Source organism: Carassius gibelio, chromosome A15 (assembly GCF_023724105.1).
Source record: "Carassius gibelio isolate Cgi1373 ecotype wild population from Czech Republic chromosome A15, carGib1.2-hapl.c, whole genome shotgun sequence".
Classification (NCBI taxonomy): domain Eukaryota; kingdom Metazoa; phylum Chordata; class Actinopteri; order Cypriniformes; family Cyprinidae; genus Carassius; species Carassius gibelio.
The window spans coordinates 1954938-1977458 of record NC_068385.1 but is presented as its reverse complement, the minus strand read 5'-3'; the positions used below and the strand labels follow the sequence as shown (position 1 = coordinate 1977458).

The following is a 22521-nucleotide window of genomic DNA, read 5'->3' as shown; positions in this document are numbered from 1 at the left end:
AAAAATAAAAAATTTAAAGGAGACATATTATGCCCCTTTTAACATTATGTAATATAGGTCTCTGGTGTCTCGCGCCTAATATACTAAAGTATATCAAATAAACTGTGATAATTTGAGAAATGTTGAAGGTGTCTGAATACATTTTGTTTTGACTGTATATTTCATTTTTACAGAAGACCATGCAGTGCTATCTTTAATTTGATAATTCGGTTTCTGTACCTGGACACCTACAAACTTGAAAAAAACGTAAACATTGTGTAAATAGCACAAATAAATAAACAGAATGAACATACAAATTAAACAAATTTAAAGTTTCAAACAGGGCCCACTGGTACAACCTGCACGGGGTCCCCGCCAACCCCATCTATGGCCCTAGTTACTGGGTTAATCTTTTTCAAGTATCCTTGGTTGGTAGATGCACCATGACCTGATTCTAGCAATTAAAACCTGGAAAAGTCAATATTTTCATGATATGTCACCTTTAAGACACTATTACTCAGTCCTTGATTGAGTAATAAATGTTTGGTTTAACTAAACCATCACTGAATTCTAAATAATTTTTTAGTAATAAATTTTAATTAATTTACAGGAAACAAACTGTAGAAAAACAGTTATTTACTGGCACCCCTGCTGCCAGTAAATAACTGTTTTTCTACAGTTTGTTGTCGTAAATTAATGGTTGCCAACAAAAAAAGTGTTTTTCTACAGTTTGTTGCCGTTAAGTCAACGAAAAACAGTAATATACTGTAAAATGTAAATGTCAGATTTACCAAAAAAAAAAAAAAAAGTTAATTTAACTAAAATATTTGTGAACATCCATAGAAAAAAAATTATGCAAAGTCATACACTGATAATGAGAGTAAATACTGAACTTGACTGTATTCATGTGTGTTTGCACAAGAGAGATCTGTTAGTTTAATGTAGTTTTGTTGTTCACCATTGTGCTGGAAAATAGAGCCTGTGCTTGAGTCAATGATGAGCCTCAAATTCTGATCTTTTGCTGCTGTATATAAAGGCAGTAAATGTGGAGTCACTGATACAGTGGTGATCTCTGTGTTAAGTTTATTAAATTATTAAATTATTAAATTAATTAAATTATTACTGCCTAACTTACAACGTTTTTTTACAACTCCTGTGCGAGCTCATAACTTGAGAGGTTTTGGACATTTTTCATTACCGAGAGCCCAAACCACTCGTAAATATTATTGTGTGTCTGTATGTGGAGTGAAACTCTGGAACAAACTGGACTTGCAACAAAAGCAATGCCGAACTATTTATCAATTTAAACTGTTATATAAACATTGGGTCTGGTTAAAATACAGGGATGAAGGTCTTTAATTTAAAGTGCTGTTGTATTCTGTCTCATAGTGTGAACATCTGCTCAGTGTTTCCTTACCATGGTTGGTATATTGTCCATTACCATCGTTGGTATATTGTCCATTACAATTGTTGCCATTGTTTATTTATATTATATTGTAGTTAAATTTATGTTGTACTCTGTCTCATAGCGTTAACATGTGCTCAGTGTTTTGGTATATTGTCCATTACCATCATTGGTATATTGTCCATTACCATCGTTGGTATATTGTCCATTACCATTGTTGGCATTGCTTATTCCTATTACATTGTTGGTATAAACTGTTATTATAATAATTACTTGTTACTTGTGGTAAACGCCACCATGATATATTTGTAAATAATCTATGAGCAAAATAATAATGAAGCTCAATTATTAATCACTAAATGTGGAACTGGGGTGGGATTAAATAAGTTGTCTTCTTCCCACTCCCTTTCAGGCAGAATTCGATCGTCATATTTGAATACTGTATATTTTGTTTTTTGTTTTGTTTTTTGTTTTCCTTGCACTATATGATTTAACTATATTTGTCTACCTTGTACTTTTTGTGCCATTGCCTGGAATAAATGAAAAAAAAAAAAAGTACTTCAGCACATACATGTGTGCTATAGCTGACAATGAACTGCAGTGATTTGAGTAAAAGTCATGCATTTAGTTACTTTACTACTACACATAAAATGTTTGCAGTTTTATATTAAGAAATATTCCTTCTCAGTGGACTCAAATGAAATAAGTTCATAGTACTAACATTGTAGGAATGCTAGTTTTTAAACTAAAACTGTTTGAAGCAGTGGGAGTGGAGTTAATTTCCATGGTAGAATTTACGGTAAAATACTGTAAAAAAAATAGAGTGGTAAATTAATGGTTGAAAGCTGTAAATTAACAGTACTTTACTGGCACCCCTGCTGCCAGTAAATTACTGTTATTTAACGACACAATTTTTCACAGTGCTTCAGGGATTGTAATCGATGCATTGATAAAACGAGCGAATCATTGCACCCCTAGTTTCCATACATGGGATTTTCTTACATCCTCTCTCTTGCGGATGCTCATTGTCGATAATGTACTCGCTTAAGAGCTAGATCAACAAGATCTCTGAGCAAAGTGGAGTCGTTCTCAAAACCAGTAACACTGAAATAAAAGTTCATGTACTCTTTCATGAAGTTGTCTAATTTAATATTAACTGAATAGTTCACTCTGTCACAATCTCGCGTCACAATCCTCAATCACCAGTCCAGTCACCACAGAACTACATTTCCCATCATCCCTCCTTTCTGGTCTAAACTGGTATTTTCAGGAGGGATTGTGGTAACATAAATTCTGTCTTTATATTCTCAAGGCAAAGCAACTCAAAAGTATGATTTCCCATGTGAAAACAGTATGTCATTTTTTATATTCAAGATTTAAATCTAATGTGCACATGATACATAACACCCATTCCCATGGTTAACCCAAAGTAAACAAAGAGTTTTCCACCCAGCGTGATCCATGAGTATAAATCAGATGATTACAGATGACCGGAACATAGCAATTTTCAGCTGCAGTGAAGGAGGATCACTTAAGCTGGCTAAATAAAATGTAAAATGTACAGCTTGTCTTAGCCATATAAGATTAGAAATTCATGTGAACAAGTTACACATTAAAATGGATGTAAACTTAAATAATATTAAAATGTAGCTCTGTTATGCAATTGTTTTTGTTTGTTTGTATTTGAAGGCTTTATGGAGGATTTAACATGCTATTGATAGAATTCTTGATTTTTTTTCCCCTCAGGCTGTAAGAACAATGATTCTGGATATGTCAGAATAAAAGGATGATGTATGTCCATTGTGGAAAGCAACAAAACTCTGAAAGTTCTAATGAGATTTAAATAATGTAAACAATCATTATTAGCTTGTCTATACTGGTTTCTATGTTTCAAGGTCATACGTGCATTCATCATGTATCCAAATGGATCTGTCTTCTCAGTGATGCTGACTTTGCACTCTTTGGAACTGCCTCAGGCAAGCATTTACCCTGCATTCATAGCTGGAACAGCAACATACTTGTTCATCTTACTCTGCAATCTCACAATTGTTGTCACCATTTGTGAAAACAGGAATCTTCATAAACCAATGTATATACTCTTGCTTAACCTGCCTATCAATGACACAATAAGTGCTACAAGCCTTTTTCCTCAGCTGCTGTATAGTATATGGTCTCAGGACAGATCAATATCCTATCCTGCATGTTTGTTTCAAGGCTTTATTATACATCTGTATGGTGGTGCATCTCATCTCATTCTAACCGCTATGGCCTTTGACAGGTATATCGCTATCTGCTTCCCACTGCGATATGGAGCCATTATGACTACTAGTAACTTAGTAAAAATCATAACTGTTATGTGGCTCATTCATTTTATTATAATATTTGTACTTTTCTGTCTTCTAATGCCTTACAAGATTTGCCAGACATACATGGCAGAGCTTATCTGCTATAACCCATCTTTAATGAGAATCATGTGTGAAGACACAACCGTGAACAACATCTATGGATTGTTTATTTTATGTTCATACCACTGTGTTTCACTTTCTGTTGTTGCATTCACATACATTCATATATTAATCACTTGTGTTACCAATAAGCAGACAGATGCAAAGATTAAGGCACTTCAGACATGTGGCACTCATTTAGTGGTCTTCCTGTTCTTGGAGTTCAACACTTTTTTCCCTCTTATTGCACATCGGTCTGAAAATGTTCCAGCTCACCTACGCAGGGTGTTTTCTACATCTGTTGTTGTATTTCCTCCCATTGTGAATCCACTTGTTTATGGGTTTAAAACCAAGGAAATTAGACAGAAAATTGTCAACTGTTTTAAAAGAAAGAAAAACAGTGTACAATAACCATAAAATAAATATTATGTAAGACATTACATAAAATGACTCTATAATTGCTCTATAAATATGTGAATCTCATATTTGATGAAATATATAAATTACATACATATGTATCTGATATTTTTCATCTTTCACAAGTGCTTCAGATAAAAGTTGTTGTTGACCGTTTCCATATATTGAACATTTAATTTTTCTCTAATAACTTACAAGGAAGAAAAAGTGCCTTTTGGCATGTTTTTTAAACTCTGAAATGCATTTAAGACACTAGTCCTTGATTGAGTAATAAATTATTGGTTCAACTGAACTATCAATGAATTATAAATTATTTTATGTGTCATGCAACCAACTCTTAAACCATCGTGTTAGCCATCCCCACTCCCACCCATTAAACAAATAATTTTATCCAGATGGCATAATTTTATCACAGGCCAAATGTTATATCAACATATAATTACTTTACATCTCTGTAATGGTGTATATAATTTTGTATATTTTGGTTTGACAGACAGTCTTGACAAAATCAAAGTATAGACTTTTATTGTCAGTATCTATGTTCCGAATTAGTGTGCTCGGTTACACTTATGTTATCCTATAATAACTGCACACTATTAATCATTAATTAAGCATTAGTAAACAGATAATTCATAATTTATAAAGCATTAATAGACAGTAATAAGCAGTTTATAAATACAGATATAAATGCTTTATTCTTAATTTAAAAGCATATCTATAATGTGTTTAATAATTGTATTTACATTCTTTATTCATGATCAATTTATCATTTCTCAATGAAGTATAGCATTATTTACAAACCAGTTATTTTGGAGTTGCCAGTGATTCATAAGATCACAAGAAATGTAGTAAATTCAGATATTTAGCATTTAGTAGTGGTCAGTTAACTATTTATGTGAGCTCATCTAAAGTGAGTCTAGTTATCCCTTGTAAAGCATTTATAAAGGATATTTAAAGGCTCAGTTATCTTCTAAACAAAAAACAGAAACAAACACCAAACAGAGATACAGAACATAGAAATATTAACAGCCTTTAAATCTCATTTGTAAAAGCTTTACAAGGCATAAATAGTCCTCACTTTAGATGAGCTCACAAAAATAGTTAACTAACAACTACATATGTTTTATAACTACCTGAATTAACCCTGAATTACAGTAGAAATACATGTTAATAAACCATTTATTAACACTATAAGTAACTATTACTATATGTCTGAATAAAAAGATGTATGAATGCACATTTAAATAGTTTATTAATCATTTACTTACAATTTCTAAGTGATCTTATGAACCACTGACAACTCCTTAATAACTGATGTGTAAATAATGCTATACTTAATTTAGAAATGATAAATTGATCATTAATAAAGTATGAAAAAACAATTATTAAATACATTATAGATATGCTTTTAAATCAGGTATAAAGCATTTATATCTGTATTTATAAACTGCTTATAAATGTCTATTAATGCGTTATAAATTATGAATTAACTGTTTCCTAATGCTTAACTAATGATTAATAGCATGCAGTTATTATAAAGTGTTACCGTGTGCTCTGCATTTGTAATCAATCAACAGCATTGGGGAGCCCTGAAAATAAATCCAGATAGTGTTATGACATCCACCTGCAGGGTTCTCATTTGATGATATAAATGCAATGTGCACATGCTATATAATAGCACCCATTCCCATGACTAACCCAATGCAAATGGGAGTTTTTCCGCCCAAATCCATTAGTTCAAATCATTAGCCTACAGGTGACATTTAGCAGTGCTGAAGGATGAACACTTAAAGCGACTAAATATTACTTGTGCTGCTTTTAAGGCAGTTTGTCAGAGCTGTCTTGTGGATATGTAACTTGATTTGCATACTATTAGATTTTTTGCAATACAAGTTCAAAGGCCAATTAAAAATATTGGTACAGTAAATTAAGTGCAAAAAATCTGTATTTTGTTTTGCCAATATTTCTGGCAGTTAATAAATCATGTTGCAAGATTTGTCCAAAAGGTGTGTGTTTTTGCGCCAATGCATTGTTAAAGGGCTCAGTGTGTCATGTAATATTCCCATATAAACCTTAACAGCCAATTAAAAAATTTTGGTATGGTAAAATTTGCTAATTCACAAGATCATTACATAATTTATTAAACTGCTTTGTCGAGTTTAATGCATCCTTCATGCGTTAATGATTAGCAAAGGATTAAGTAGCTGCATTGATTAATTTTATGCCACTGATCAGGCTTTTATATGTTATTTGAGGTAACAAAGGGTTTTATAGGGTTGACTGAAATAATAATGCAATGACACTTTAAATCAATGTTTCAAGCAACAACAACAACAAACGAAATTTACAAAAAAAATGGATAAATTAAAAAGTAGCAATTGATAATATCTAAACGTATCCAAATCCAAATGTAATAAAATAAATTTACCTGTGTTTTATGTGCCAAATGTGCAATGTTTTAGCTACTAGGGATTGTTACATAGGGCTACACAGGCATATAGTGATATAATATTACAGCTAATAAATTGTGCAAAATGTTTATCTTAACAGTCAATTTACAAATAATGCATTGAGATTTGTGGAAGTGCGCTGCATCTCCACAGATTAGTGTTGTTACTATGACAACCAGTTTGAATGTGACAAGAAACTGCTGTCTGAAAAGAACATATATATATATATATTCACTACTCATATATATATATACACACACACCTGGAGCAGTGGGCAGCCATTTTTATTGCAGTGACCAGGGAGCAGTTGGGGGTTTTGCACCTCAGTCGTATTGACTGTTGAAGAAAGCTCTGGTCATTCATTTACACCACCTAAAATTCCTGCTGGTTCTGAGACTTGAACCCACAACCTTTGGGTTACTGTATAAGTTTGACTATCTAACCATTAAGCCAATACTGCTGCTTTTGTAAACAGCATGTATCCAATGGACCTTAACTTTTACACATTGCCCTAAGCTACATGCATGGGAGGGTGAAAGGGGAAAAACATCCCAACTTTAAAACAACAACCCAAAAACATACACTTTCAGTATGTAACAAATGTGGATATGATGGGGAAATGGCTTTAGAAAAAAAACTCATTTTACCAATTTAGGAAAGTATTGCAATTGATTATCAACTAGACAATCCTTAAAAAAATCTATTTAAAAACAACTTTCAAATGTGTTTTTTACTGTCAGACACAGTGCAATTGCCAAACATTCCATAGACCACATTCACACCAAGATCGCCTGTTGTGTTGGAAGTCATAACATATATTTATTAATTTGAGTGAAAGATTCTCATCAACCAAAGACATTAACTGATATTTAATTTGTCAACAAACCAGGTATAATGTGATATTTCAGTATTTTTAGCAAGTTTTGAATGACAAAGCAGAAAGATGCTTTTTAAACCAGACAGCAGGGCTGTGCACATTCTGCGAAACAACACCTGTTCCCATGACTAATCCAATGCAAACGGGAGTTTATCCACAGAACATCATGAGTATAAATCATTAGCCCACAGGTGACATATAACAGTGCTGAAGGATAATCACTTGAGGTGACATTATGACATTATGACAGTTTGTGCAAATAGACCACATTATTTCAAATCTATATAAACTATCTATATAAATCTATATTTTGTTTTGAAGCAAATGAGGACAAACAATTATTAAAATTTTAACGTGAAAGATGCACCTTAATGATCTGATGAGATGTGGATTTTAAATTTAAAAAAGAAATCATATTGTGGCAAATTTAGCCTGATGTTGTTGAATGTTTATTCCTTTTTTAGGTTGTAGTAAGATGCTGGATATGGCAAAATAAAAGGATGAAATGTATAAATGTTGAACACCAACTTCCCATAAATTGTGACAAGATTTTAACTTCTTATTTTTGATAATTATTCTTTATTTATATTGATAGCATTCACAGCTTGTTTATGCTGGTTTGTACTGGCCATTCATAGTAAGAACATTCATCATGTATCCAAATGGATCTGTCCTCACACTGGTCCTGACTTTGCACTCTTTGGAACTGACTGAGACAAGCATTTATCCTGCATTCATATTTGGATTAATAACATACTTGTTCATCTTACTCTGCAACCTAACAATTATTATTACAATTTGCTTGAACAGAAATCTTCACAAACCGATGTATATACTGTTGCTTAACCTGCCACTCAATGATGCAATGGGTGCTACAAGCCTTTTTCCTCAGCTGCTGCATAGTATATGGTCTCAGGACAGATCAATATCATATCCTGCATGTTTGCTTCAAGGCTTTTTCGTACATCTGAATGGTGGAGCATCTTATCTTATTCTTACCGCTATGGCTTATGACAGGTATATCGCTATCTGCTGTCCGCTGAGATATGGAGCCATTATGACTAACAATAACTTGGTGAAAATTATAACTGGGATGTGGCTTTTTAATGTTATTATTATAATAGTAGTTTTTTCTCTTCTAATACCTTACAGGATTTGTCAGACACACATGACAGATCTAGTCTGCTATAAGACAGCATTAATGAAACTCTTATGTGATGGCATAGAGGTAAACAATATATTTGGGTTGAGTTGCATAATTTTTTACCACGGCCTTTCACTTTCTGTTGTTGCATTCACATACATTCATATATTAATCACTTGTGTTACTAATAAGCAGACAGATGCAAAGATTAAGGCACTTCAGACATGTGGCACTCATCTAGTTGTCTTTCTGTTGTTAGAGTTTATTACTCTTTTTCCTCTTCTTTCTCATCGATCTGAGATTATCCCTGCTTTTCTACGCAGGGTGTTTTCTATTTCCAACTTTATCTTTCCTCCTCTTGTGAATCCACTTGTGTATGGTTTTAAAACTAAAGAGATCAGACAGAAAATGTTCACCTGTTTCAAAAACAAGATAAGTAGTTTCTGAAGTAAACAGCTCCTTGTGCGTAACTTTTTCTGTTACAGTTGTGTCAAGCTAAATCTGTTTATCATGTTATCTATAAAGTGTCAAACAATAGGCATATTAATGAGAAAAAGTGAGTAGTATTTGGCTGGTCATTTAATGATGCCACCATGATGGGACAACCTGCCTTATGTTAAATAAAAGCTTTTTCTATCTATACTGATATATCAGCAGTGTTTATGTGAGAGTACAGTTTTAATTTTTTTTTTTTTAAATGTACATATGTGTTTTAACTTGTGTAAATCTTTTATGAAATTTTACTACTATTCTTATAGTAGCAACTTATAGTAATAAAAAAATAATTCCCTTCAACTGATCTGATGACTGTTTGTTGAGGATATAGAATCAGAAGCACTCTATTCATTCAGTAACAATATAAAAATCCTCAGATCTAGTATATATCCCAAAATTATTATTTTATATTTTACTCATTTATACACACATGAAAAGTACATTACACACAGACATTTATTTAAATATGTTTTAATGCCTTCACAACAATGATGATTCTCAGTTTAACAAGAATGGAATATACAGTTATAACTGTCTATTTACACCCTGAATACATTTCTTTTTTTCAGTAATTACATGCAATAGTTATTATTATTTTCTGCTGTTTTTGCAGCAGAAGTATTTTCACCTGGGCTAACTTTGTGCCTTTTCCAAACCAAAAAGAAAGTTACAATCATCTTTAGTTTTTCTCCAATGCATGTTTATTGCAATAATTGACACCCCTGGAAATTATTTGGGGAAAAAAATCTTTGATTTATATTCCCATTGATATGTACATTTTTAGTACACCAGGGTGACTAGCAGCCATGGCTTCCTGTTCCACAGGATTATCAATATGAGGGATGCAAAAGCCAAATACACAAGTATATAGTTCTGATGTACTGAACAAGATTGTTGAGCTTCAAAAAACAGAAAGTGGCTGTATAAAAGAACTAAAGCATTGAAAATCTCAATTTCCACCATCAGGGCAATAACTGAGGGGTTCCAATCAACTAAAGATGTTACAAATCTGCCTGGAAGAGGACATGCGTCTATATCGTCCTAATGCACAGTGAGGAGGAGAGTTTGAGTGGCTAAAGACTCTCCAATGATCACAGCTGGAGATTTGCAGAGATTAATTGAGACTTGGGGTCAGAAAGCCTAAAAAAATTATCAAAGATCCTCTACATCACCACATTGTTCGGGAGGGTTTCAAAAAAATTGATCGTTGCTCATCCCCCCCCAAAAAAAACAAAAAAAACTCCAGCATATTCAGTTGTCAGACACTACTGGAACTGCAAATGCTACTGGCTTCTATGGCCAACGAAACTTAAAAAAAAAATAAGCTTTTGAGTAGCAAACCCACCAGATGGGTTTAGTACAAACAGGGATAAAAAGTACCTCATGTCCAGGGTTAAATATACTGCTGGATCTTTAAAATTGTGGGCCTGTTTTACTGCCTGAGGTCCTGGACGTCATGTTCAGATACATGACATAATGTATCAATCAGATACCACAAGATAATAAATCTAAACCTGACTGCCTCCATTAGAAATTATACAATGGGCTGTGGTTGGATCTTCTATCAGGATAATAATCCAAAACAAATATTAAAATCAACACAAAAAATTGATCACTGAGCACAAAATGAAGCCATCCCAATCCTCTGACCTGAACCCTGAAGAAAATGAGTGTGGTGAACTGAAGAGAAGATGCACCAACATGGAGCTGTGAATCTGAAGGATCTGGAGAGATTTTACATGAAGGAATGGTCTCTGATTTCTTAGGTGTTCTCCAAACTCTTCAGGCATTACAGGAAAAAACTCAGAGCTGTTATCTTGGGAGAAGCATATTGCAATAATTGGGTGCCAATAATTGTGGCCAACATAAACTAGAGAAAACATTTATTTCACAATGAGATTTTCCCCCCACTTTCAATTGTTATACTTCAATGAAAGTTTGGAATTTTGTGAACTTTTTTGATTGAAAGATCAAAAGGATATCTGTTTTAGGTTTACAACCAGAGTTAGGTGCTTCTACACCCTTGTAGTTCAACTATCATTGCCCTCTGGTTTTAGGATTAAATTATGGGTAGGGTTAGGTTTAGGGGTAGGGATTGGGTTAAGTCTATATTTTTGGACAATAATGTTGATCCAGGATCATCAGAAGATGTTGATCCAGGAACATGTCTTACTTGGCAAAATCACGGCGACCGTATGACTGGATTGAAATTCAGAAGAAATGTGTAAATCCTCTGTGCACTGGAAGAGATTCTGGGGATCTGATATGATAATATAGCAACAGTTGTCACTTTTTCAAAAAAGAAAATTTAGCGATCTGAGCTATACATGTATTTAGAGCCTTTAACTTTTGAATCAGCATGTGTGTTTTTTTTCTACATGTGATGAGAATCTGTGTATAAGAGTACAGCTGGACAGAGATACTGCTCAGCTGCATAAATGCTGTTATAAATAAACCATAAATTCTGTTCATAGCAAAATACCTTCCACTTGAAATCAATTCTTAGTTTTTATCGATATCAGTAATAGCAACAAAGACAGATGTTTCAAATGTATTTATTTTTGTGTATTAATACACACATGAAAAAGCGTAGGAATAAGTACATTATAAAAAGATAAAACATTTATTTAAATATGTTTTTAATGCCTTCACAACAAGTAAAAATTAAATATTTTCACCAAAAGATGATGTGGTAAAATAATATTTTGACATTATTTTATGATAATGTTATTATTAATTATTAATTAATTATATTAATTATTTATCATTAGTCTCAGTTTAACAAGACTGAAATGTACAGTTAAACAACACCAAGATACTTTTTTCAATTATTACTTTTTTATATATAATTATTATTATTTTCTGCTGTTTTTAACATCAGATGTATTTATACCTGGGCTTACTTTGTGCCTTTTCCAAACCATAAAGAAAGCTATTCTAATATCTTTAGTTTTCATTCCATATATGACTGGATTGACAGTCGGAAGGACTGTGTAAATCATCAAACCACAAATCCTCTGAGCACTGGAAGAGATGCTGGGGATCCGATATGATAATATAGCAACAGTTGCCACTATTTCAAAGAGTAAAAATGTAGCGATCTGGGCTGTACATGTATTTAGAGCCTTAACTTTTGAATCAGCATGTGTATGTTTTATACATGTGATGAGAATATGCGTATAAGAGAACAGCTGGACAGAGATACTGCTCAGCTGCATAAATGCTGTTATAAATAAACCATAAATATTGTTCACAGTAAAATCCCTTTCACATGAAAGCAAAAGCAAAGATGGGTTGTCACAGTACACATTGGAAATAAAAGACTTGCATTTTTCCATTCTAGAGTGAAGAGAAAACAACACTAGTACTAAAGCAAAGTCAACGCCCCATGCCAGCACTATGATTCCACATATTTTGCAAGGAGTCATGATAGAGTTATATCTGAGCGGGTTGCATATTGCTATATACCGGTCTACAGACATGGCTGCCAGTAAAAAAGGTATTGAACCTCCATACAAATGTAGCAGAAAAGCCTGAAGAACACATGTAGGGTAATACACATCATTTGTTTCTGTTAAAATGTCCACAAGAACCCTGGGCAGAGCAGAAGTGATTGCAATTAAATCAGTCAGAGGGAGGCTGAAGAGGATGTAGAACATTGGCTTGTGAAGGCTTCTCTGAGTGATTATCAGGCCAAGAATGGCTCCATTACAGAGCACAGAGAACACATAGATCAGAACTCCAGCCAAGAACACTGGATACATTGCTTTGGGATGGATATCAAATTGAGCAATTTTAAGGTTGAATGTGAAAGTGGGATTTGAAAGATTCCCAGCCATTAAAAACCTTGATGGAAAACAAAAAATAAAATTTAACCCTAGAGAATTTTATATAAACGGTCATGTATCAAGTTTTGTAAATCTGACTGCATGCTTAACCACACAGATTAAGTAACAATAAGTCTTACCTTAGTTCACTTACTGATTTTAAATTGTATGACAGGAATACACTAGCTATATGCACCACTGTAGACTATGGTGCAGCATCACCCTTTTATACAGAATAAAACATAGTAGTGGGATTTGACTATGACACCAGATGATGCAATGTCTGTGTCTAAATGAACACAAGATGTTCACTGTCTTTCAACATATGTCCGTTGAATTTGCCATTTTAGAATAGTGGAGCTTAAACAGCCATGAAACCCTAAAACACATTTTTGGAGATGTTAACAGATATATGTTGCACATTTTTAAAATTAATGATACCACACATTATTTTAAAAACTAATGGCTGGAATACACAACATAATATTTACTAAGATTTTTGGAGTTGATTCTAGCTGCCAAAGTTTGCAGTCAGATTTGAAAAGTATTTCACAGAAAATCACATAATGTATGATGGGCATAGATTATTATTATTTTTTAGCTTCAGACTAAGATTGTTCCCAGTCATCAGACATCAAACGTGTATGATATTTTTAACCAATTTTTAGCACATTTTTGTTTGTCACACATCTTCTAGCAAAAAGTTGCATATTTCTATTTAAGTTTGTGATCGCAATGACTAAAAATCTGCTAATGTGTGATCAGCAATTGGTGCATGATTTTTTCGCTGTTACTGTTTACAAAGTGGTCAAGTGCATGGTGCCAAGTCCAGGCTTAAAGTGGGAAATAATTTATTTTATTTTATTTGGTGTTATTTCCTTCTTCCAGTTTAAAAACCAAAACCGAAGCAGCGTCACAAAATGTCAATGTTTGAAGATTTTTCATGGACATATATCCTCTAGTTTAGTGTTAGTAGATACAAGCCCTGCATATACTTCTCCAAATATATTTATCCAAACAATAACAGCCATGCAGTGGCAAACAATGGTGATGCAACTGTGTATTATTAAGTTAAAGGTTAGACAACAATGAAAACCACAAAATTTGAAGAACAATAGATAAAAGAAGCTGTATTCTCCCTAGTAGGGTTAGCAAAGTTTAAATGTAATAAATAGGCATTTAAATGTCTGTGTTGTAGGTCTACTGTGTTTGCACATTTCATTATAATGCAGAAAACAACATGCCTTTCTCTTGCCAAAATAAAAAATAAAAAAAGTTCCCAAGCGCTAGAAACACAATCATAACTGTATCCTACTGAACACTCAAAAATTGCTTTCATTATATCATCCCTCACAGGTCCCGCTCTAAGATGGGCAGAAACTATCTGGACACAAGCTGGCCTGGCCACACGATCATTGGAGAATTTCATCTCTCATGTTCAGGAGGTACTCGGAACCACAGAGGGAATTTCATCCATTGGTGAGCTTTTGTACACACTCAAACAGGGCAAGATGACCATTCAATAGTACTCGCTGCAGTTTCAAACCATAGTCGCTGCCAGTGGATGGAATGAGGCTTCACTACTCACCGCCTTCCGTCAGGATTAGAACCCAAACTCAGGCTGCAGCTGGCTGCTTACGATGACTCTCATGGCCTAGAATGATTCATTCAACTTCCCATCAGATGTTCCAACTGGTTACAGTCTTGCCTCCAGGATAGCTCACCAGCCAGTCCCAATCCCCATTACCGATGTGTTGAAACCTTGAACGCTCCTGAGACTTACCACAAACCTATGCAAACAGACTCCTATCGGCTAACACCAGCTGAGCGTCTGAGGAGGCTGACCCAGGTCTCTGTTTATACTGCGGCTCGAGTGGGCATATGATCCTGGCCTGCCCACTTCATTCTCCACGCCCGGTGGTGAGTTGCATTAAGACATTGCCATAAAAATGAATCCGCTCACTACTACTGCTCAACTTACTGCTGCCAACGTTACCCTTCCAGTTACCGTCCTCCTCGACTCTGGGACAGCGGGAAACTTCATCTCTGGGAACCTCTGCCGCCAGCTCCACCTGTCGACCACTGCCACCGAGACCTCTACCAAGTAGTGGTAATTACTGGAAAACCATTGAATCGTCGGAATGTGAGACACAGCATAGGCCCCATACAGCTAACCCTTATTACATCAAGAATCCATCTGTTTCTTGGTCCTGGAGGTTTCCAAGTCAGACATCATTGTGGGTCGTCCATCCTTGGTTGGTGCAGCACAACCCAATTCTATCCTGGTCGATGGGAGAAATCCTCCGGTGGGGTTACCAATGCTTTCCAGAATGCTTCCCAAATCATCCAGTTCCTCAGGAAGAGAACCCTGAAACCCTCGCAGTCAACACCACTTCTATTGAAAGCCCCAGTGAGAAGCGCTCAGTAGAAATACCCCCATGTTATAAAGAATTCCAGGATGTATTCTGTCCCCAAAAGGCATCACAACTACCACCTCACCGTCCCTGGGATTGTGCGATTGATCTGATTCCAGATGAGCCAGTCCCCGTGGTAAAATGTATCCTCTCTCACTACCTGAACAGAAGGCCATGGTGGAGAATTTGGAAGAAGCCCTCAAGCAAGGTTACATTGTCCCATCCAGCTCCCCTGCCGCATCAAGTTTCTTATTCGTGGTGAAGAAGGACGGAGGCTTGCGATCCTGCATTGACTACCGGGCACTGAACAAGATCACAATTAAGTTCTGTTATCCTCTTCCCCTCATCCCAGCTGCTCTGGAACAACTCCGTGGAGCCACCATCTTCACAAAGCTTGACCTCCGCAGTGTATATAACCTCATCCAAATCCACAAGCGAGATGAATGGAACACAGCATTTGTGACCCCTACTGGCACCTATGAATACCGGGTAATGCCGTATGGCCTTGTCAATGCACCCTCAGTATTTCAGGACTTCATGGATGAGGTCTTCCAGGAGTGCCTTCACCACTTTTTCGTTGTATATATCGATGATATCCTCATTTACTCCCGAGAAAGAATCACGAGTGCGAGTAGGCTTTTGCGTTGAGAGCGTCTGGAAACTGTGACATTACCGTGAGGAAAAAAACATCCAAAACAAACCATGGCTAACAGTCAGATTCAGCGTATATTTATGATCCAAAATCAGATCCCGAGGCTGAAATTGAAGAAGAGCAGCAGCAGCAACGACTATGGCAGGACGTCTCTATGTGGTATGTATTGAAACTGTATATATTTGTTTAGCGGTTTTGGAAAATGACTAAGTTCCACTTTATTGTCACGGACAGAAGAGAGAGACAACAGGTAATTCAGGTAAGTGGATGTTTTAATGACAATGAAGCAGGAATTACGTGAACGGGAACTGAGATCAGACGGTGGTTATTCAGATGATTCTTGACAAGGTTTAGGTAGTAGAGTCGGTGATTCTCTGACGAGACCAGACAGAGAGTGACAGGAGCTGATGGCTTATGAAGGTGTAGTGGTGATCAGGTGCAGGTGCGGTGACTTCAATAATCAGGTGATAATGAGCGGATGGGAGGAGTCAGGTGATCGGACTCTGATGGTGTGGCAGGTGTTACTGGTGGTTCCGTGACAGTACCCCCCCCTCTACGGGCGGCTCCTGACACCCGCGCTACTCGTCGACGGGGTCGGCCTCGACCTCTCGGTGCAGGGCGGTTAGGGTGGGAGTTGTGGAACTGGGTAAGGAGGGATGGGTCCAGGATGTCGTCCCTAGGGACCCAAGAACGTTCTTCGGGGCCATATCCTTCCCAGTCTACTAGATATTCTAGGCGACGGCCCCGCCGACGGGAATCCAGGATATCCTGCACACGGTGAATTGACTCTTCTACAGCAATTTCTGGAGGAGGGGGTACGTCCACACCATCAGGTCCTGGGGAAGGAGAAACAAGAGGGTCAGTGAAGGGTTTCAACAGTGAGACATGAAATGATGGTGCGATCCGGTAGTGTGAGGGAAGGTGAAGACGATAGGTGACCTCGTTGACCTGCCTCTCGATAGTCAAGGGACCTATGTATCGGGGACTCAGCTTACGACAGGGTAGGCGAAGACGGATGTCTCTGGTGGAGAGCCAGACCTTTTGACCCGGTTGGTACTGGGGTGTATCTCTCCTCTTGGTGTTGGCCTGGCTCTGGTGTCTTCGCACTGCCCGTTGGAGATGGACGTGTGCTGAGTCCCATACCCTCTCACTCGCTTCGAACCACAGACTGAGCACCCACGAACGTACTGAGCGACATCCTGCGCGATGGAGGGCCACCAGAACCGGTTGCGAAGGAGTGAGAGGGTTCGGTGGCTGCCTGGATGTCCAGAGCCCGGAGACGTGTGAACTGAGTCCATGAGGGACAGGCGTAGTGATGATGGAACGTATGTCTTTCCCTCAGGACCTCCCGGCGGAGCTGGCTCGGAGCGGGTGGCTTCCCGGATACGATCTTCAATAGCCCATTCGATGGGACTGACAATGACGGCTGGAGGGAGTATAGTTTCAGGAGGTGATAATTCGGGTTCAGGTGCATGAAGACGGGAGAGAGCATCTGCTTTGAGATTTTTGTCTCCTGGTCGATAGGTTACTCGAAAATTGAAACGAGTGAAGAAGAGGGCCCATCGGGCTTGACGAGGATTTAGACGTTTGGCTTCCTGAAGATATTGGAGGTTACGGTGGTCCGTAATGACCTCAACTTGATGGTGTGCTCCCTCTAGCCAGTGTCTCCATTCCTCGAAAGCCATCTTTATAGCCAGTAGTTCCCGATTACCGATATCGTAATTACGCTCCGCCGGGGACAGTTTCTTGGAATAGAAGGCACATGGATGGAGTACTGGAGGCTTCCCCTGCTGTTGAGAAAGTATTGCTCCCACTCCAGTCGATGAGGCGTCCACTTCGACCACGAAGGGGAGGTCTGGGTTGGGATGGATCAGGATGGGAGCTGAACAGAACGCGTTCTTCAGTTTCTGGAAGGCTTGGATGGCCGTTGGGTTCCAGGACAGAGACTTGGGCCGATCCTTAAGGAGGGAGGTAAGAGGTGAACTGATGATACTGTATTGATGGATAAAACGACGGTAGAAGTTTGCAAATCCTAGGAATCTCTGGAGGTCCTTGACGGTGGTAGGTTGTGGCCAGTCTTTGATGGTGTCCACCTTCCTCTGGTCCATTTGGATTCCCTGTGGGCTGATGATGTAGCCGAGGAAGTGAACCGTGGTACAGTGGAACTCACATTTCTCCAACTTTAGGAACAATTGATGATCTCGGAGTTTTGCAGGACTTGACAGACATGGTGGTGGTGTTCAGATAGGTTCTTGGAGAAGATTAAGATGTCATCAATATAAACTATCACGAATTTGGTCAGGAACTCACGGAACACTTCATTCATGAAGGCTTGGAAAACAGATGGGGAGTTGGACAGCCCATACGGCATAACAAGGTATTCATAGTGGCCAGATGGAGTAATGAACGCTGTCTTCCACTCATCGCCTCTTCGGATGCGTACGAGATTGTATGCACTTCTGAGGTCCAATTTAGTGAAGATTTTGGCTCCGCGAAGTTGTTCCAGAGCAGTCGGTACCAGAGGAAGGGGATAGCGGAATTTGACCGTTTGTTCGTTGAGTGCCCGGTAGTCAATGCACGGCCTCAAGCCTCCGTCCTTCTTACCCACAAAGAAGAAGCTGGATGCAGCAGGGGAAGTAGATGGTCGAATGAACCGCTGTTGTAGGGCTTCCTTGATGTACTCCTCCATGGCCCTCTGCTCCGGGATGGACAGTGGGTAGATCCGACCCTTGGGTAAGGTGGCTCCAGGCAGCAGGTCAATGGCACAGTCCCATGGCCGATGGGGTGGTAGCTGTGTCGCTTGTTGCTTGCTGAATACATCCTGGAACGCCCGGTACTCAAGGGGGACCTCTGTTAGGTGGTTGGATTCTGGACTTTCGATCGACGTGGAGTGAAGGTGAAGACGAGAGGAAGAAGGGGATTCATCCGGAACAGGTTTCCGACTGCAGATCTTGTTGACGGGTTGTAGACAGGATAAGGAGCAGGATTCACCCCATTGCGTAATTTCCCCTGTGGTCCAGTTGACTCGCGGCGAGTGTTCGGACATCCACGGGCGTCCCAGGATGATATCCAGGGTGGACCCCTCCAGCACCAGAAATGAAATCTCCTCTTGATGAAGACATCCAATGCGGAGTGAGACAATGGGGGATTGATGACAGATTTGACCACGGCCCAGCGGTTTACCCAAGATGGTATGGATCTCTAACTTCTTCGTAATCCTTCTCCTCGGGAGGTTGAGCCTCTTGAGGAGTTCGTGGGAGATGAAGTTCCCTGAGGAGCCGGTGTCAATGAGAGCATACGCTGAAACGGAGTGAAAACGGGTCACTAGCATGACTGAGGTACGGGATAAGGGAGATATCATGGGAGGAATCTGGATTGTACTCACCGCTGGGCGTGGTGGTCGTACTGGGCACTGCAGGCGGAGATGTCCTTCGGCACCACAGTAGAGGCAGAGACCATTGTGAATGCGTCGTTGACGTTCTACTGCAGTGAGATGGTAGGAGTCTACTTGCATGGGTTCTGGTGCTGGAAGGTCTGTAGATGGTGTGGGAGGCAGAGGTTGCACAGCGGATTGATCCAGATCACATGCGGCGAGACGTTGAGAGATGCGAATGGTACGTTGAATAAGGTTCTCTAAGCCGACGACATCATCATAAACGGCCACTTGATGGCGGATGGCAGGATTCAATCCATGACGAAAACAGGTGATAAGCGCAGTTTCATTCCATCCACAGTTGGCGGCTAGAGTGCGGAAGCGTAAGGCGTACTCACTCGTGGTCATCTTTCCCTGACGAAAGCGGTACAACTGATCATGAATGGAGAGAGCGGCAGTGTTGAGGCCAAAGACTTCCTTGAAATGGGTGGTAAAAGCTTCCCATGAACGAGTGAGGGGGCCATTCGCTTCCCAGATAGACTGGGCCCATTGGAGGGCGGAACCTGAGAGGAGGGAGATCAAATAGGCGATTTTAGTACGATCCGTAGGGAAAGCATGTACCTGCATCTCAAAGTAGAGCGAACACTGCAGTAGAAATCCGCTGCAACCCTCTGCCTCGCCGGTGTATGTTGCAGGTCGGGCCATGGGACTGTGAGAGGCAGGTATTGAAAACGTGGTGGATCGCCCGCTTGCGCCAACTCGGGGGGAGAGACTCGTGGAGGGCTCTCTTCCATTTCAGCGCCATGTTGCATCTTGTTGGTCTGGTCTTCTGTCACGGACAGAAGAGAGAGACAACAGGTAATTCAGGTAAGTGGATGTTTTAATGATAATGAAGCAGGAATTACGTGAACGGGAACTGAGATCAGACGGTGGTTATTCAGATGATTCTTGACAAGGTTTAGGTAGTAGAGTCGGTGATTCTCTGACGAGACCAGACAGAGAGTGACAGGAGCTGAGGGCTTATGAAGGGGTAGTGGTGATCAGGTGCAGGTGCGGTGACTTCAATAATCAGGTGATAATGAGCGGATGGGAGGAGTCGGGTGATCGGACTCTGATGGTGTGGCAGGTGTTACTGGTGGTTCCGTGACATTTATGTTGTCTTTTTTTTTTTTTTCTTTAAAGGTGTACATGTGGGAAGTGCAGTTTGATGCCAACATTACATGTTGTTTACTTGATGTGCTTACGCGCTGATAGCTAAGTTAACAACACAGAGATATTTGAAGCAGTTTTACTCACCGCATGCGGTTCCAACACACGATCGTGACCCTTTTTCATTGGGACTGCATTATCCTTAAGAAATAAACGATGTGCAAATCCGGCGTCAAAACTGGGCCTTGTTTGTAAAACAAGCATCTTCGAAATGCAGGGAACAAACACAAACACTTGCACAACTCCGTTGATGCTCTGTAAAAATAAACTCCATCCACTGGTCCCTTAACGCTGTTATTTATTTTGTAATCTGTGCAGGGTTGTCTTGCCCTGGCAACCAAAAACACACTTCTTTTGTGACATATCGCTCTATCACTCTGGTCAGTGAACGTCTCTGCTCTGCTCTATGGGCGCACGCGCGCTCTTCCAGGAGAAGTGCCCTCAGGACCCATATAAGAAAATTCCGCTCCATCTAACGACACACAGACCCATACTCGAAAAAAACTTTCCGAGACTTGTGACAAACCGGAAGGAGTATATAATACTCCTTCAAACGTACAACTTAATTTTTTTAACTTGTCCATGTTTAGCATGGGAATCCAACTATTTAACAGTGTAAAAAAACTCAGTATGCATGAAATAGCATTCCCCCCCCCCCTTTAAACTGGCCTTAGATGAGTGGCAACACTGGTTAGTGGGAGCAGCTCGCCCATTTACTGTATTAACCGACCACAAGAACTTGCAATCCCTCAGAGAAGCGAAACACCTAAATCCTATTCAGGCTAGATGGGCCTTATTCTTTACCTTATTTTTTTAAGTTTACACCTCTGGCTCTTAATGCATTGTTTTTCCCTCCGGAGCATCAGTGATCTTTTGAACCTTTTGTAATAGTTCCCTCAGTTGTCCTCAGTGTGAAAAGATGGATCACAAAATCATACAGTCATTGTTGGAAGGGGTTCAAATACACAAAATATGCTGGAAAACCAAAAGAATTGTGGGACTAGAAGGATTTTTCTGAAGAATAAAGACACTTTAACTGTTCAGGAGGAACAAGGGACTCGTGAACAACTATCACAAAACAAAACAGCTGTGGATCATCCAAATATGAAATATGAATAATATGAAATACTTATCCTGGCATATATTTACTGGGCCACTGTGACTTAAAAAAAAAAAAAAGAAGACCATTTCATCACCTTAAAATGTCTCATTGATTAGACCTGTGGGAGAATCTATTAATGGCCTCTAGTTTTGTTTTGCCATTTATAATAAATCCTTTGACAATAAACCTGCACCAGTTATCCAACACCCTAACTGCAAACACTGTTGCTAATAAAACCCTGGGGATCTGTGTCAAAGAGCCTTATACTTGCAAGTGTTATTCTTAACTGAGACTTTCTCACCAAGAAAACAGATTTTACAATTTTGCTTTAATTACATATTTCTGTCATGAAATAAGACATATCATTGTCACATCACAGGCTTCAGTTCACAAATTTGTTTGCACTGAGAATGCATGAACAAATGAGAGAAAGTCAAGTGAGAGTCACTGCACTCATCTCAGTTACATACCTATAATTCTATTATTAACCTTTTTTTACTGTGCATTATGAACGTTTTCTTTCTATAACATTCTGATTCACTTCATATATTTCTTAGTACATTAGCAAAGAGCTCCATGACCTTGATTTGGGAGTGTCAAATTAGTTAGATACATAAAATGTGCCATAATGGAAACACAAGTCTAAAGGAATACAGAATTCTTTACATTTATGTCAAGGTATACCATGGAAACATGCACGGACCCTACTGGGACTAAAGATCAGAGGGGAAAC

The 22521-nt window shown here is 38.6% G+C and overlaps 3 protein-coding genes across 3 annotated transcripts; 2 read left to right on the top strand and 1 right to left on the bottom strand.

The window, feature by feature from the left end:
• Window positions 1-3297: 3297 nt before the first annotated feature.
• Window positions 3298-4239, top strand: LOC128028629 (olfactory receptor 52J3-like). Its single transcript, XM_052615898.1, has one exon. It carries the CDS (start codon window positions 3298-3300, stop codon window positions 4237-4239), a length of 942 nt encoding a protein of 313 aa, XP_052471858.1.
• Window positions 4240-8224: 3985 nt separating this feature from the next.
• LOC128028813 (olfactory receptor 52J3-like) lies at window positions 8225-9163 on the top strand. Its single transcript, XM_052616147.1, has one exon. The coding sequence runs from the start codon at window positions 8225-8227 to the stop codon at window positions 9161-9163; it is 939 nt and encodes a 312-aa protein (XP_052472107.1).
• Window positions 9164-12066: 2903 nt separating this feature from the next.
• Window positions 12067-13050, bottom strand: LOC128028812 (putative gustatory receptor clone PTE01). The gene has a single exon (XM_052616146.1). It carries the CDS (start codon window positions 13048-13050, stop codon window positions 12067-12069), a length of 984 nt encoding a protein of 327 aa, XP_052472106.1.
• Between the last annotated feature and the right edge of the window lie 9471 nt (window positions 13051-22521).